This window comes from Pelodiscus sinensis, chromosome 4 (assembly GCF_049634645.1).
Source record: "Pelodiscus sinensis isolate JC-2024 chromosome 4, ASM4963464v1, whole genome shotgun sequence".
NCBI lineage: Eukaryota > Metazoa > Chordata > Testudines > Trionychidae > Pelodiscus > Pelodiscus sinensis.
Genome location: NC_134714.1, coordinates 24857214 through 24872152, shown reverse-complemented (window position 1 = coordinate 24872152; position 14939 = coordinate 24857214). Strand labels below are relative to the sequence as shown.

The 14939-nt window shown below is 45.6% G+C and overlaps 1 protein-coding gene across 3 annotated transcripts in view; it reads right to left on the bottom strand.

Annotated features, from left to right (window-relative positions):
• The window catches only part of CCDC85C (coiled-coil domain containing 85C), a 152380-nt gene that overhangs the window by 51994 nt on the left and 85447 nt on the right, over window positions 1–14939 (bottom strand). For all 3 annotated transcript variants that reach the window (XM_075926598.1, XM_006123769.4, XM_006123768.4), the window contains exon 2: window positions 1574–1650. In XM_075926598.1, the coding sequence (XP_075782713.1) occupies window positions 1574–1650 (77 nt within the window). The remainder of the gene's footprint in view (window positions 1–1573; window positions 1651–14939) is intronic.

Here is a 14939-nt window from a genome sequence, read left to right as displayed (position 1 = left end):
ATCGGACTGCCGTGGTTTGTCCCAGCCTCGGTGGCCCCACAACTGCTGCAGCGTCTGGCCACGGTAGCCCCGCTCAGGCTCTGACTGCGGAAGCCTGGCCAACAAGGCCTCATTTGGGACCCAGTCTCCATCTGGCCACAGCTTCCTGGCTCTGGCCCCAATCCCAGGGCAGGTCCCACAGCCTGGCTCCTCTCTGGACGCAGGAAGGGCTGGCGGCAGCCCCCCTCCTGCTGCAACATGGGTAGGAGGGGAGGCCATGATCTGGCTGTGGCAATCCTGGCCCAGCCCATCATCCACCTATTGCTGCCCAAGTGCAGCAGCCCAGCCCTGGCATGGTAAAGTAATCTGGTTCCAGGGTCCCCCACATACTCTACTTCCCATCCCCAGTGCCCTGCCCTGCCTCCTGTACCTCCAACCTGCTGTGCTGAGCCCTCATGCACTCCAGCCCTGACTCCTGCACCCCTACATCCACAAACTGCACCCCCAGCGGCAGCAGAAGTCCCAATAAAGTCTGTGAATACAATGTTTCATTCATGCTATTATTGATCATTATGTCAATTATCAATAACATTAAGTTGTATATTTTCAGTCATGCAGATGGATACAGTTCTTTGTTGACCACTTGTTCTGAATTTTGATGGGGTTTGGCTCTTTGGTTTGAAAAGGTTGCCGACTCCTGATTTAAGGCATGGAAGCCTATCAGTTCTTTGTCTTCAGCTGATCTTTGACACTATCTTGCCCACCCAAAGAGGTTACACATGAAGAAACCAGACAACACAGAACTCTGAAATAGCTGAAGACCTAAACCAGAATAAAGATTAACTCTGACTTGAAGCTTTTCATTTGAGATAAGAACAGATGATTAGGGTAAGAATTTGCATGTAACAAGTTTCTTAAGGGATTAGAACTAGCTGGCATCTTTTGTTTATTTTAACTTAGTAACTTTGATCTTTCTGTTTTCATTTACAATCACTTAAATCCTACATTTTATACTCAATGAAAACACTTGTTTATTATCAAGGCCAGTGTAAATAATTGTTACCTGGGGGGAGCAACTATTGTGCATAGCTCTTTCATTGACAAAGGGGGTGGACCTTATTTATCAGCTTTCTCTATGTAAAACTTTTACACAGAAAAAGACGGATTTATTCGGGGGCGTGGGTTCTTGGGGGTCAGTGTTCCTGGGTGCTGAATCTTTATAGCTGAGCCCACCCAGAGGTTATCTGGTTTAGTGTCTGAGTTGCTCTGCTGGGAGAACTGTAATCCCAACTCTGAGCCATGGCGGGGGGGAGATCAGAGCTTCTGGCCCAGTAGAACAAGATGGTGGGGAGCCCCAGACGGCAGGCAGGCAGACATCCGTGGTTTGATCCGCACACCTGGTGACAACCCCAATGGGATTTCTGTGATCCAACCTGTCACAAAGACTCAGTCCTGCAACTGGATCAATGCAGGAGTACCCTTGCACATCAAGTGGCCCTAAGTGGGGGAACAAGGATCAGTTTGCTAAGATCGAGTTGCAGAATCAGGAACTAAAAGCCACATTATATAGTAACACCACACCAAAACCACTTACCTGAGAAAGGAGTTTGTTGTCATCTTCCAGCAGTTTGACTTTTGTTTCAAGTTGTCTGATATAGTTGGAAGATGAATCTTTAAAGAGAAGAAGTAGTAAAATTAACGTCCCTGTAAGATTAACGTCTTTAAAATCAGTAATACGGTTTCACAGTTAGACTCATTTTTTTCTCACTGGAAGAGAAGCTTGGAAAAGAGCTAAAGGACCCATATTCAGGGATCAGAGCTAGAGAGTCTAATGCAGGGGTGGGGAACCCTTTTTGGGTCGGGGGCCACTGACCCACAGAAAAGTCAGTCGGGGGCCGCACACAAGTGAGAAGAAAAAAAATCCAAACTCTCACTGATGTGGGGCCCCAACTGAGGAGAAAGACACTCCTCATATTTCCTTTCCACACCAGAGCCTAGTGGGGCCCAGCCTAGTAGATTTTGTGTGCTCTAGCCCTGCGGTAGGGCAGTGGAGAGGCTGGAGTGCCAGCATGGGCTCCCCAATGCTGGAGGGAGGGCCATGAGCCTCGGGGCTGGGATCTAGGCAAGCCGGCGGGTGTATCCAGCCCCTGGACCTGAGTTTTTCCACCTCTGTTCTAATGCAATGGTGGGCCACCTGCAGTCTGGGGGCCTCATGTCGCCCATCAGGGTTCTGTGCGTGGCCCACAAGACACTGCGATTACCATTATGTGGAGGGCTGCCGGATTCCAATGGTTTCCGTCGGCATAGGTTTTTTCCTACCTGTATTACTAATCCAACACACAGATAAAGCATGGGCACCTGGAATTAGGTACGTGCTGACTGCACACAGCATTAACTGTGAGAGCCGTGTGCTCTCCCTTTGCATCCCATCAAAGTGCTGCTACGGTTCAATCGGCACTTCCCGCATATTCTAAGTACGCAAGCAGTTAACGAAACTACTCTCTTTCAGAAGACCATCTTGGTTATGACATCCTTGTGGCCCACTGAGATGTAGGAGGGCCTCTCATGTGGCCCACTCACTAACCTAGGTTGCCCATCACTGGTCTAATGTATTAACAAAAAGGAGAAGATTACAGCAAGATCTAAAACCTGAAGTGCACACAATGTGAATGAACATACACACCCAAAGAATTCCATCAGTGAGACCTGACAGGCTATTCTAAAAACCCACAGAGTTAAGCAGAAATAATGATGTGACAGTGGTGTACACTATAGTCTCATATAACATCACAGAGTTCCATCTGGGGAGTTTAATGGGCAGTGTAACATTACAATAAGACAGCAGCGGGGGGGGGAGGGGAGATGACCTGGTGCCAAATAGCTCTGTAGGAGGGTTGCTGCTGTGCAGAACATCTGCTTTTTGTTTTGGAACAGACTTTGAAGTAACACATCACAAATGGCACATGGATAAATTGAAGAGTGGGTAAAATAGCTGCACAAGATCCATCAGGATTTAACTATTTGCAATGCATTCTTGTACACATTAATCTGTCACATTTCAAGTTACTCCACAATTTTAGTAGCAGGGCATGTGATATGTTTGTAGTGAGTTTTGCAGCTTAAGCAAGTGGTTAACATGAGCAAACGCTGTTCTGTCTAAAATACTTTGTAAAATGGAGAGGATAGCAGAGCACTAGACTAGCACACAGGAGACCTAGGTTCTATTCCCACCCAGGCCACTGCCCTGCTGGATAACCTGGGGCAAGTCACTTCACCTTCTTGTACCTCTGTCTCCCCATTTGTGTAATGGAGATAATGATACCTACCTCCTTTGTAAAGTGCTTTGAGATCTACAGGTGAAAAGCACTATATGAGAGGTAGGTATTATTATTTATTATGAAATGGTGTAAAAGCCACTATTCAACCCTAGCAAGTTCACACTGGGTATGAATGAGAGAGTAACTAAGCATCCTGTAACCACACTGATTCTTACTGTGCTTTGGAGATTCCGAGCATGTTTCAGGCTCTGACCCACTGTGGTCTAATAAGAGGCAGTTAGTAAGAGATCCTTCAAGGCTCATTCCTATAAGAGGCTGAACTACCTCATCTCCCACTGATGCCACTGGGTGTTGAAGTTGTCCAGACACACTCAGCATCTTGCAAAATTCTTGCTGAACCATTCTTCATGCAGCTTTGCAGATCTGTTAGCATGCAACAACAGTTGATCTCTTAAAGTTCTTTGACAATTCATGTTAAAACTGAAATATGCTTGAAAATGCCACCTTAGACACGTGCCACACTGCACACAAAGGAAGTGTAACAACTACTCAGACAAGACATATTATATTCAAGCAGTGTATCTACTTACAGGACAAATTCTCCCAGATAAGTATTATTGCATTTGTTTTCAACCTTTTGAATGAAACAAGTAAATCCAAATATTCCTCATAACAAAAACAGAGAATAAGAAAAAGCAATTTCAAATCATACAAGTCCTCTGAACAGGTTAAATGGCCTTAGGGTCCATACAACACCTCCCTGAGATGAAGTGTCCTCAGAGTTCATAAACTCAACAGGCCAGGTATGATGAACCTGGCTGCTGCTGTAGGAAGTGGTTTGTATGATCAATAGTTGGCACTTTCCACTCCAAGACTTCAATTCAGTAAGTGTAAAAGTTTCACTGAAATCAGGGACACTTCAGCACATTCTGAATTGCTCTGCTGAACCAGGGGCAGGAGTCTGAGTTAGTAATACACCTGTGACCAATGTTCCCTCTATTTTTTCCATCCATGTGTGGAATACGTTTTGTTATGTTCACTAAGGCATGCGTGGATGTGCCCCACCAGTAAAAATACATGCTGCCAGCTGTGGAAGCTCTGCTAAACAGCTGAGCACATTTGAATCTCTCCTGGGTGGCCACTGAAACAGCTTAAAGGGAATATTGCCTGTGGTCCACTACAAGCTTAGAGGACTGCTTTGTGGTGACATCTTATGATCATTTAAAAAAAAAAATCATACAAATTTTGCCCTGAGAGTATCAGCAAGCACCTGCCCAAATTCTGATTTTGCTTCTATTCTCCACTTTCTACCATACAGATTTTTTGTGCACTGTTAAATAAAAGTTTAGTGTCAGAGGGGAGGGGATTCAGCCGTGAGTGATGTGATCTATGTACATACAATCCTGAGTTTTTGCACAAGGTTTCAGACATCCAAGTTTATGGAATATGAGTGCTTTAAAAAAGCAGGATATAATGCATGGTTCACTGCTGCTAAAATATGCAAGCGCCCTGCGATAAGCTGCAGACCAGAAAAGCAGATATCACTAGACTGGATATATTTTGTAGATCCTTTTGATAAATATGTAAGCTATTACTAGGATGAGAGGTATTTTATATTGCTCTAGAGGCTCTATACACAGCTGACTCAGATGCAGGTACTAAACTATAAGCATTGTATTTAGCAGGGTTTTTGCCTAATTTCCCTGTGCAGGATGGATTCTGTGGCAGACAGCCAGCTCTAGACAGATTAGCATAAGAAAATCACATAAGAACAGCCATCTTGAGTCAGACCAAAGGTGCATCTAGCTCAGTATCTTGTCTTCCGACAGTGGCTATGCTAGGTGCTTCAGAAGAAGTGAAGAAAACAGTTAATAATCAGCCGATTATGATGGACTGCAGACACTGTCACTGCCCATTTTGGCTAACAGCTATTTATTGTCCCATCATTATTTATTATTTGTATTATGCCTAGCCAATTATGATCCGGGACGTCTTTGTGCTAAGTGCTGTACAAAACAGAGCAAAAAGACAGTCCCTGCCCCAAACAGCTAATAATAACAGATCTTAGATCAAAGAACTGAACATTCTATGCCCACAGTGACCAGAGAAACTACGCTAGAAATCAGTTAGCAACACCCACATTTAAGCAAGAGTTATGGATAGAGACACCTGCATAGAAAGGGCCTTCCCTAGGTGAGTTTTATTACTAGGCTTCCAATCAAATGGGATTTGTTCCGTGGCAGGGGACAGCTTTTGAATATGAAAACTCACAGACAGTGGAGCCGACAGTCACTGGATGCCCCAGAGCAAGATATGTGGTGGGTCAGCTCCATGTCCCATAGCGGGCAGGGCCTTGGGCAGAAAGGGCAGGGCTGGGTCCACCAGTCCTCAGGGCCACCCAGACCACAATGCCCCTCCCCACTCCCAAGCCTTTACAGCTAGGGATGTCAAATCCTGTTTAACTGATTAAATGGGGTCACCACTCCACCCACCACAGCCGAGCTGGAGCAGCCCAGCCCTCTTTCCCCTACCCTGCTGCAGGTGGGGACTGCTCCAGCTGGGCTAGAGTGCCCCTGCCCACGGCATGCTAGGCCAGGCCCACTGTAGGCAGGGGCTCCTGCAGCTGGGCTGGAGCAGGCCTGCCTGTGATAATCCGGAGACTGCTCCAGCCCACGAGTTAACAGTAAATCACTCAATTTCACCTAGTAAGGGTGATGCTTAGTGGTTAGCTGGTCAACCATTCAAATCACTACTCAGAGCTGCGCAGCGCACGGCTCCTGCAGCAAATCACAGTGGGGCGGGGCTCTGTCCGCCACCGCTGCTGCAGTAGCATGCCCTAGGCCCCTAGGAATCATGGGGCGCTGGGGCAATTGCCCCTTTTGTCGGAGGGCCTGCTCACAGCAAGAGAAAAAACTGAGAGAAATATTATTTCATTTTTAAACCATACTTACCACACGCCTACATGCTCAGTAGGACTGTGCAACCCTGTGGAAGCTAATGGGAGCTGCAGGTGCATCTTTGAAGTTCTGTTCTAAGGCTTACAAAGGCTCTAGCTCTCATCATAGGACACCCTGCAGATTTCCCTCTGTTTTCCAAGTACAATAAAGGAACTGATCTTTAAACTCGGCCCTCTGCAAGGGAACGCCGAATGACCGCAGTAAAATTAAATGTGAAGAAACAAAAGAAGAAAACGAATGAGCTATTTTGTTGCCAGCAGTAAATATTGCGGCTCTGGCACAGCATGAGAAACACTCGTCAGTACTGTCAGCCTCTGCATTGCACTCTCAGAGATTAATCACCAACACCTTGTGGACATTCTTTATTCTAGGTGGGTGCCAGCTGAGCAGTTAACATCCTGATTTCAATTTTAAAAGACCCCATAACTCTCAGACCTGCAGGCAGCATCACTCAAGCATTAAGCAGCAAAACCTAGATTGATTTTCTCCCTCTTTTAGATCAGGAACCACATTCCCAGAATTTTTCTGCCTCTGACCTTCCCATTATCAGTACATTTTCCACCTCCCACCCCAAAAGCTACATTTGAAAAAGGCATTGCAGACCCATCCACTGAGCAAGAATGTTAATGGCTCATACCCCATAAGCAGAATCATTGTTAAAAATTAAACAAATCTCCCCTCCCAGTTCTATATTAACTATGTCTTCAGCTTTTAGGAATGCTTTAACCCTCACTCCAAATCCACATTCTTCCCACTTGTTTTCATGGCTCTACAGAACCCAAAACATCATTCCATATAACCAGCACAGCATAGGTCAGATCCTCATTGATTTACAACACTGAGGATCTGGTGCCTAGTTTTTCACTTTAATCACACAGATACAATAAGAGGCTCCACACATATACAGTCTGTTCAGAAGAAAGAGAGAGTATTGGGAGAGGTGGGCTGGGAAGAAAAGGGTGTACACCTTGACCAAGAAATCTGGACACGGAGACAAAATTGACTACCCCTGAGAATAAGGACCGATACGTTCTGATGTGCCATGAGAGAGGGTTTCCCAGCTACAATGGGTCAGTCGGATAGCTTTGTTCATTTGTTACTTTAAAAACAAGTGGTCCTGTGGCACCTTAGAGACTGATCAAAATACAAAGAATCATGAGCTTTCATGGGTAAAACCCACTTCATCGGATGAAGTGGAGCGGAGTGTGGCTCACTTCCTCTCTGCCTATTGCTGAATTAGCCCTTGCCCTTGACCTTCACGCTATCATGGGGGTTGTCCAAAAGCAGCTATGTGAGGAAATGTTTGCCTTAGACCCAGATCAGGTATCTGCCCATTCTACTCACTCTTCTTTATTATTATAACACCTCACTCTTGCACAGCACTTTTCATCTGTAGAGTCCCCAAAACACTTCACAATTGCTAATGCATTCTCACACTGAGGTAGGGAACTGCTATTACCCTTTTATTACATGTGTCACACTCTGTGCTATTTAGTCATTATGCCCAGTATATTTTTTAAGAGCAAGGTATAAACCTTTCCAGACAAGTGCAGTATAATATAAATTGGCTTGCTTGGAGAGTTGCTTCCATTCCTGGTTATTCAAAATGGGAACACAAATGGACAGGTTCCCTGCTCTGTTTGGCTGGTTCTCTGAGCACCTGAGAAAGAGCGCTACGAATTAGGTGCTGGAGGGAGACCTAAGAGACAGCCATGCTCAGAGAGAAAGTTTAGGGTCATGTCTATGTTGTGTTGTTTTTTGAATTCCCAGTAATCTCGAAGCTAGCACAGGGGAGAGTTTGGATGCTAATTTAGGGTCCATGCACCCTGTCCAGGAAGGAATAGCGATGCAACCCGCTCTCAGGGAACAATAGGAAATAAAAACAATGCTAATGAAAACTGAGGAGGGAGGTGAAGCTTATAACTAATCCTGATTCATTTACTCAGTGCTAGTGCCCACACTAAACTGTTTGTAGAGCTGTAAAGTCCAATTTCTTTCCTGAGTCTTTGAAATGCTAATTGATGTAGCTGGAATTATCATCTCTGCTAGGGGTACCTGGATTACTCTCCAAAGTCATAAAGGAGCATAACTATTATTACCCACTCTCCTGAATATTTACTGATCTTTAAATATATATATATATATATATATATATATATATATATATATATATATATATATATTCCATCTGGAACAGGGTGTAATTCAGCTTTGATATAATCTATCTGAATAACTTCTCTCCATGCAGACAAACCACTTAGTACTTATTACAGCTAAATCGAGGAAAGCCAAATCACTTTACCTTGTTTTAACTAAATGGCCTTTGAGGGAGTGGGAAATTACCTAGCTCCTGAAGAAGGCTTTTAAACACACAAATTAGAATCTGTTTTACAATAAAAAATAAATCTCCGTGTCTGGAACACAGAACAATGTCACATACAGATATGTTTAGAAATGAATATCATTTCCCCATTTGAGGTTTCAGAGGAAGCTGGATGACGGTAAATAAGATGAGCTGTGCATTTATTTTGACAGTAGTAACAATGATGGTTTATTTCCTTGTACATCACAGAATGTAGGACACAGGCGTTGAAGGGGACTAACAAGCACCATTTGTATAAGAAATCTTTAGAATGATTAAATTCACTTAAGTGAAACAGCAAATCCATACAATTCACTTTATAAGATCAGCTTGCCATGGAAAATATTAATGTAGCTATTAGAACAGAAACAGAGGAACATCAACTGAGAACAGAAATGGTGCAAGTACAGGCAGTCCCCGGGTTACGTACAAGATAGGGACTGTAGGTTTGTTCTTAAGTTGAATCTGTATATAAGTCAGAACTGGCGTCCAGATTCAGCCGCTGATGAAACTGACCGCCAGTTCTGATTTACATACAGATTCAACTTAAGAACCCCAAGTCAGCTGCTGCTGAAACTGATCAGCAGCTGATTCCAGGAAGCCCGGGGCAGAGCAACTGTGCCTCGGGCTTCCTGTAGTCAGCGCTGGTCAGTTTCAGCAACGGCTGACTTGGGGACGTCTGGGGCAGAGCAGCTGGGGTGCTGCTGGGTTGCTCCAGTAGCACTGCTCCTCGGCGCTACTGGACCAACCCAGCAGCACCCCAGCTGCTCTGCCCCAGGAGTCCTGATTCAGCCGCTGCTGAAACTGACCAGCAGCAGCTGAATCAGGACACCTGGGGCAGAGCAGTTGGGGTGCTGCCGGATTGGTCCAGTAGTGCCCAGAGCGGCGCTGCGGGACCAACCGGCAGCGCCCCAGCTGCTCTGCCCCAGGGTCCACAACAAAAGCCTGGTCTGCTGGGGGGGGGCACACTAGCTGCGTCCCCCCCACCCCCAGCAGACCAGGGACACAGGGAGCAAAGCGGCAGCGGGGGGTGCCTCGCCTCTGAGGCTTTGCTCTGGCGCCGGACCGCTCTGCTCCCAGTGCCCCTGGTTTGCTGGAGACGGTTCCCAGCAGACCAGGGCCACCGGGAGCAAACCCGCAGCTGCGGCGGGGTCCCCGCGCTTCTGAGGCTTTGCCAGAGCAAAGCCTCAGAAGCGCGGAACCCCCCCGCTGCTGCGGGTTTGCTTGCGGTGTCCCTGGTCTGCTGGAGACGGTCCCCAGCAGACCAGGGGCACCGGGAGCAGCTTTTCTCACCCCGGAGCTCGAGGTGGCTGACCGCTGCCTGTGAGCTCCGGGGCGAGAAAGCCCCGTTCATAAGTGCGGATCCGACATAAGTCGGATCCGCGTAAGTCGGGGACTGCCTGTACACTGAATTGCACATGATTTAATTTAGCAAAACCATATCAAATAACCACACAATCAGAATGATACTGTGTAGTGGTAATAATTAGATGGGATTTTTGTTATATTCTATGGGAGTTTGAACTGATTTCTCTGATGTGAAATACAGCTTCCCAAGGGAAGAAGTGAAAACCCCAAACACTTGTCTTGGGGCAAGCAGACCTATTTGGGTGGGACTAAGTTTTATCCAATGCATTACAGAAAATCTTGCATGAACAGAAAGATGGACTAGATAGGATGACACAGGTTTTTTCCCCACTGTATTCTTACTGTATCTTGTAGTGGGTCAGACGTGATCCCCACTATTGTAATGTATGGAAGGTGGCTGGTTAGGCTACAAATCCACTGCACGTTTTCCCCAAGCATCTCTCTGCATTCTGTCTGCACTCAGGAGATGCACCACGGATTTGGGGAGCTGAGGAGGGAGATTTACCCTCCATTGGGTTTTCTAGTCCCTACAGGCCATTTTCACTCAGTGAAGCACAATAGGTTTAATCACTGCAAGATGCATCAACATTTCTTCCTTTAGTGTCCTGCAATGTCTATTCCCCACCCCTCTCCTCACCAGCGCTGCCCTCAAATGCAAACCATAGGGAAGGAGAACACAGAAAGGAGTGCAAGTTCTGACACACACAACTGTCTGCTGCCCTACTTTCCTTCCCTGTGCACAGACGCTGACATCTCCTGTTCCATTCCAATGCGCACTGACCTTTCCATTACAGTGAGGATCATGCAAAGACCCTCCACCTGCACTAAATAAAACAATTTGCCAGCACTATCGCTGCTTGTCAGTAGTTTTGTTATCAGGCTTCTACTGCTCAGCACAATATGTCAGACTTTCATGGCTCCACTGGTTTTAGTTCTTGACACTGATGATGAGGATGACAAGCAGGCTGAAATATGGGCCAGCGGCTTGTCTTCTAACAAAGCTGATTTATCAAAGTGGTGTGATTTGTTCACAGGGAAGCCAGAAAACAGGTCAAATGAGCATCGTTTCTTATTTCACTCTGAAAGTGAATCTCTGAGAGGAAATCAGGCAGACCTGTAACCTTCGCTTTCCTCATGCAACCCCAAACCCTCCTTCTGCTCCTGGCAAACCCCAGCTCCCAGTGCTCATGTGTGTAGATACATCTCCACTGCAGAGTTAATTTGGGTGAGCTGCACCAAGATTAGGTTAGTCCAGGATGGGGAACAATGGGAAAGCATGGGAGGAGAATCACATTCTGGCTCTTTAACTGGTGTCCTCACTGTACGGTGGGTGGCTTACCAGCTAGGGATGTAAAATCCTGATCAGTTAACCAGTTAAACATTAGGTTAACCAGTTAAACATTATTCTAAGCAAGATCCTGGGCAGGGGGACGACTGTAGCCTGGCTGGAGCAGCCCCCAGCCCATGAGGCTTCCACTGACAGTCCTGCATGGGGCCGGTTCCCAGCTCCCTGTCCCAGCACCATATAATCCATAGTACAGACAAGTTTGTCTACTCAATCTGATCCAGGAGCTGTTCGATCCCTACCCACTATGAACCCTATAATGATACAAGATTGCTTTAACTAATGCTCTAAAGATGAAGTCTTAGAGCACGAAACACAAAAGAACTGATCAACCTAAGGACAGCTGAAGACATTGCTTTTAGGGCCCTACTGCCTCAATCTCCAGCCAAGGACTTAAAACTACTCTGATCTAGATCCAGACAACAGGCAGAGGCTGGCCACTTCTCCAAGTGTTTAATTAGAAAAAGAATATCATGCTGGACCCTCCACCCACTGAGCATGTGAGAAAGTGCTACTCAGGGCTTGTCTACACTTACAGCACTGCAGCGACTGTGCTGCTGTAGTGCCTAGTGAAGAGGGCTTCTCTTGTTGGCCTACTCACGCCACCAACTCAAGAGGGGGTAGCTATGCCAACAGGAAAGCCCTCCCATCCGTCTGGCACTGTCTACCCCCGGGGAGTGAGGGGTTAGGTCAGTATAACAACACCACTCAGGAGTGTGGATTATACCAATGTAAATTCCTAGTATAGACCAGCTCTCATTACCTGTAGAAGGAGGCCTAGCAATTTTGAGGCACATTGCAATTCATGTTAAGCTCTGTTATTGAGTATGATTAAACAGTAATTTAAAAAAAAAAAAGGATCAGGCAACTACTTTGTCTTGAATATCAGGAAAACCATAGGACACTGGTCTCACACTGGTACTTTTAAAAATATCACAAGCTGCCAATTGTGTACGGAAATAAGCTCACGCTGTCACAAAGGGTTGCTTAAGCAGGACAGTCCACTTACGTCCACACTGCAATCGCGTTCTTTTGAAAAATAATCAAAAGAACAGAGGGGGGGTTTCCGACATTGGTAAACCTCTTTCTATGAGGAAGAAGCCTTTTTCTGAAACAGCTCTTTCAGAAAAAGGTGTGTGTGGATGGGGAAGAGGATTTTTTCGAAAGAAGATGCCTCCAGGAAAATGCACAGGTGCCCTAGTGGCCACTCCATCCATAGTAATCACAACTCAAATGTGAGACGTAGTGTCCACATTGGTTGGACGCTCTTTCAAAAAAGCAGATCGCTTTTTTGATGCACTTTTGCTATGTGGACACTCTTTCAAAAGCAACTTTTCCCGGAAGCTCTCTTCCGGAAAAGCTTCTTCCAAGAGAAGCTTGTAGTCTGGATGTGGTACTGGAGCTGCTTAATTAACATTTCCAAGTGACTTTCTGAATACCAGTTCTGAAGTTCTACAAGACTGGACATTCCCAACCCAGTTTCAGTTCATTAGACCTGTCTAAAAGCTTAGCAATCTCCTGTCAGTCTGTACGAGTCTGATAAGGCCTCCCTGGTGCTTTAACCTCACTGCTATAGCTTCCAGAAATGACATCTTCCTCAAGTATAGCAAAATATCTCCCCATTATGACTGTCAACAGGAGCTCAAGAGCTTCTGATAGCTTATCAGGCTTTCATTAGGAAGAGGCTGATGCGGGGGAAATATCATGTAGCAAAGAAAACACTGGCTCAGCCCTTCAAAAAGTACCTTCTGAATTTTCTCTCGGTAGGGTGACCTTTCTATTAAAATCCTTCTCTTTTCATAGGGCAACCTTTGTTACTATTCCGCAAAGCATACAGCAAAGCAAATCACTTGTGGCAAAGAGCATATAACTAAGTTACTCCACGGGCCCTATTTAAGGGGCCAGGGTAAATAAAGAGAACTGAAGGAGGAAGAAAAAGAGCAAGCTTTATCAGCAATATCTTACTAACTGCTGATGGTGATGTATAGCCAGAATACACCACGATTTATCCAGTTATTTTCCATATTGCACTACTTCACTCAGCATAATGCAATCTATTTTCCTGGTACTAGTATTGTGCTCAGTACAGCATACTTGGTCACTCACACACACTAGAGGTTAAATGTCTTTAGTCTGACACATTCAGGTCCAGCAAAATCTGTGATCCAGCATGATTTTAGTTAGCCGGATGTCCATTTATCCTGGGTGTTGCCAAGTTTCCCATGGTCCCATAAAGTTTGTTTACAGCCACCAGTCCTGATTCTCAGTATTCTGTGCTATTTAGCTCTAATTTACCCCTAAACCTCTTCTACAAACCCAGTAAGCAATGGAAGTTTTGGTTATGTTGCTAGACAATATTGACCTCCCATGGTCTAACAAATTCTCTGGTTTAGCACCAATCAGGTCCCGAGGGTGCCAGGACTAGAGAGGTTCAACCTGTAGTAGTAATGCTAAAGGCATTTACATATTACATATTGTCCTGATGCTACCTTTTCCCTGTGCTGAAAAGGAGGATTGGCAGCATCTTTTTTACAGTGCTCTTACTACCCAAGACAATTGGCAAATGGCAGACTGTTCCACTAATATTCCTCAAGGTGGACAGCTAGGTATAGCAAAGTTTAGTATGAAGCAGTTACCAAGGGATGAATCAGTCTGCGTTACTAAAGGGTTTTCTAATGCATGAAATTAGCCACTGATCTGTTGCCTGGAAATCCATATAATGCACATAATTCCTCCTGTATCTGCCCCTACCACTTCTATGGCAGGTTACACTCCACCATTAGCAGAAAGTCAGAAGAAGCTGCAATTTAGGCATGACGTAGTCTATAGCCAGGACACACAGCAATCTCTGATCATAAAACTGTTAAGACAGATCTTGAATGTTATTTAACAGTAGTTTTTGACAATGCTTAACTTAATATTGACACAGATTTGTTCTGTGGTATTATTTTTCAATGTCAAGATGGACTTGGTATCCATCTCTCTGAATATGAACAGGAAAGAGTATTTTGCTTCCCATATCCACATCTGCCCATAGGAGAAATGTCCTGGTGGGCCCAAAACTGCTTAGAATGGTCTTCTAATGACTGTTATTGTCCACACGGGAGACTAGCACATCCATGAACTATTAAGCACCAGAAAAACAGAATCAGTATTCTCTCTCTCATCTTTGAGCAGAATGAATTTTCCTATGTGCACCAATATGGAGGTGATATGCAATACACCACCTTCATACTGGTACACATAACAAAATTTATGTGGCAGGAGTGGAGTCAAACGGGTTCTGAATGTTGCAGGGGGCTCAGGGCTGGGGCAGAGAATTGAGGTGCAGAAGTATGAGGGCTCTGGCTGCGAGTGTGGGTTGTAGCATGGGGCTGCGGACGAGGGGCTGAGACAGAGGGTTGGATTTACAGTGCAAGGGCTCTGGCTGGGGATGCAGACTCTGGGGTGGGGACTGAGGATAAGGGTGTTAGAGTGCAGGAGGGGGTTCCAGATTTGGGGAGGGGCTCTGGGCTAGAGGTAGGTGATCAGGAGGAGGTACAGACTCTGGGCTAGAGGTATGTGCTTTGGGGTTGGGCCGAGGATGAGGGCTTTGGGGTGCAGGAAGATGCTCATGGTTGGGGTGGGGAAAAAGGACTCAAGGTCAGGTC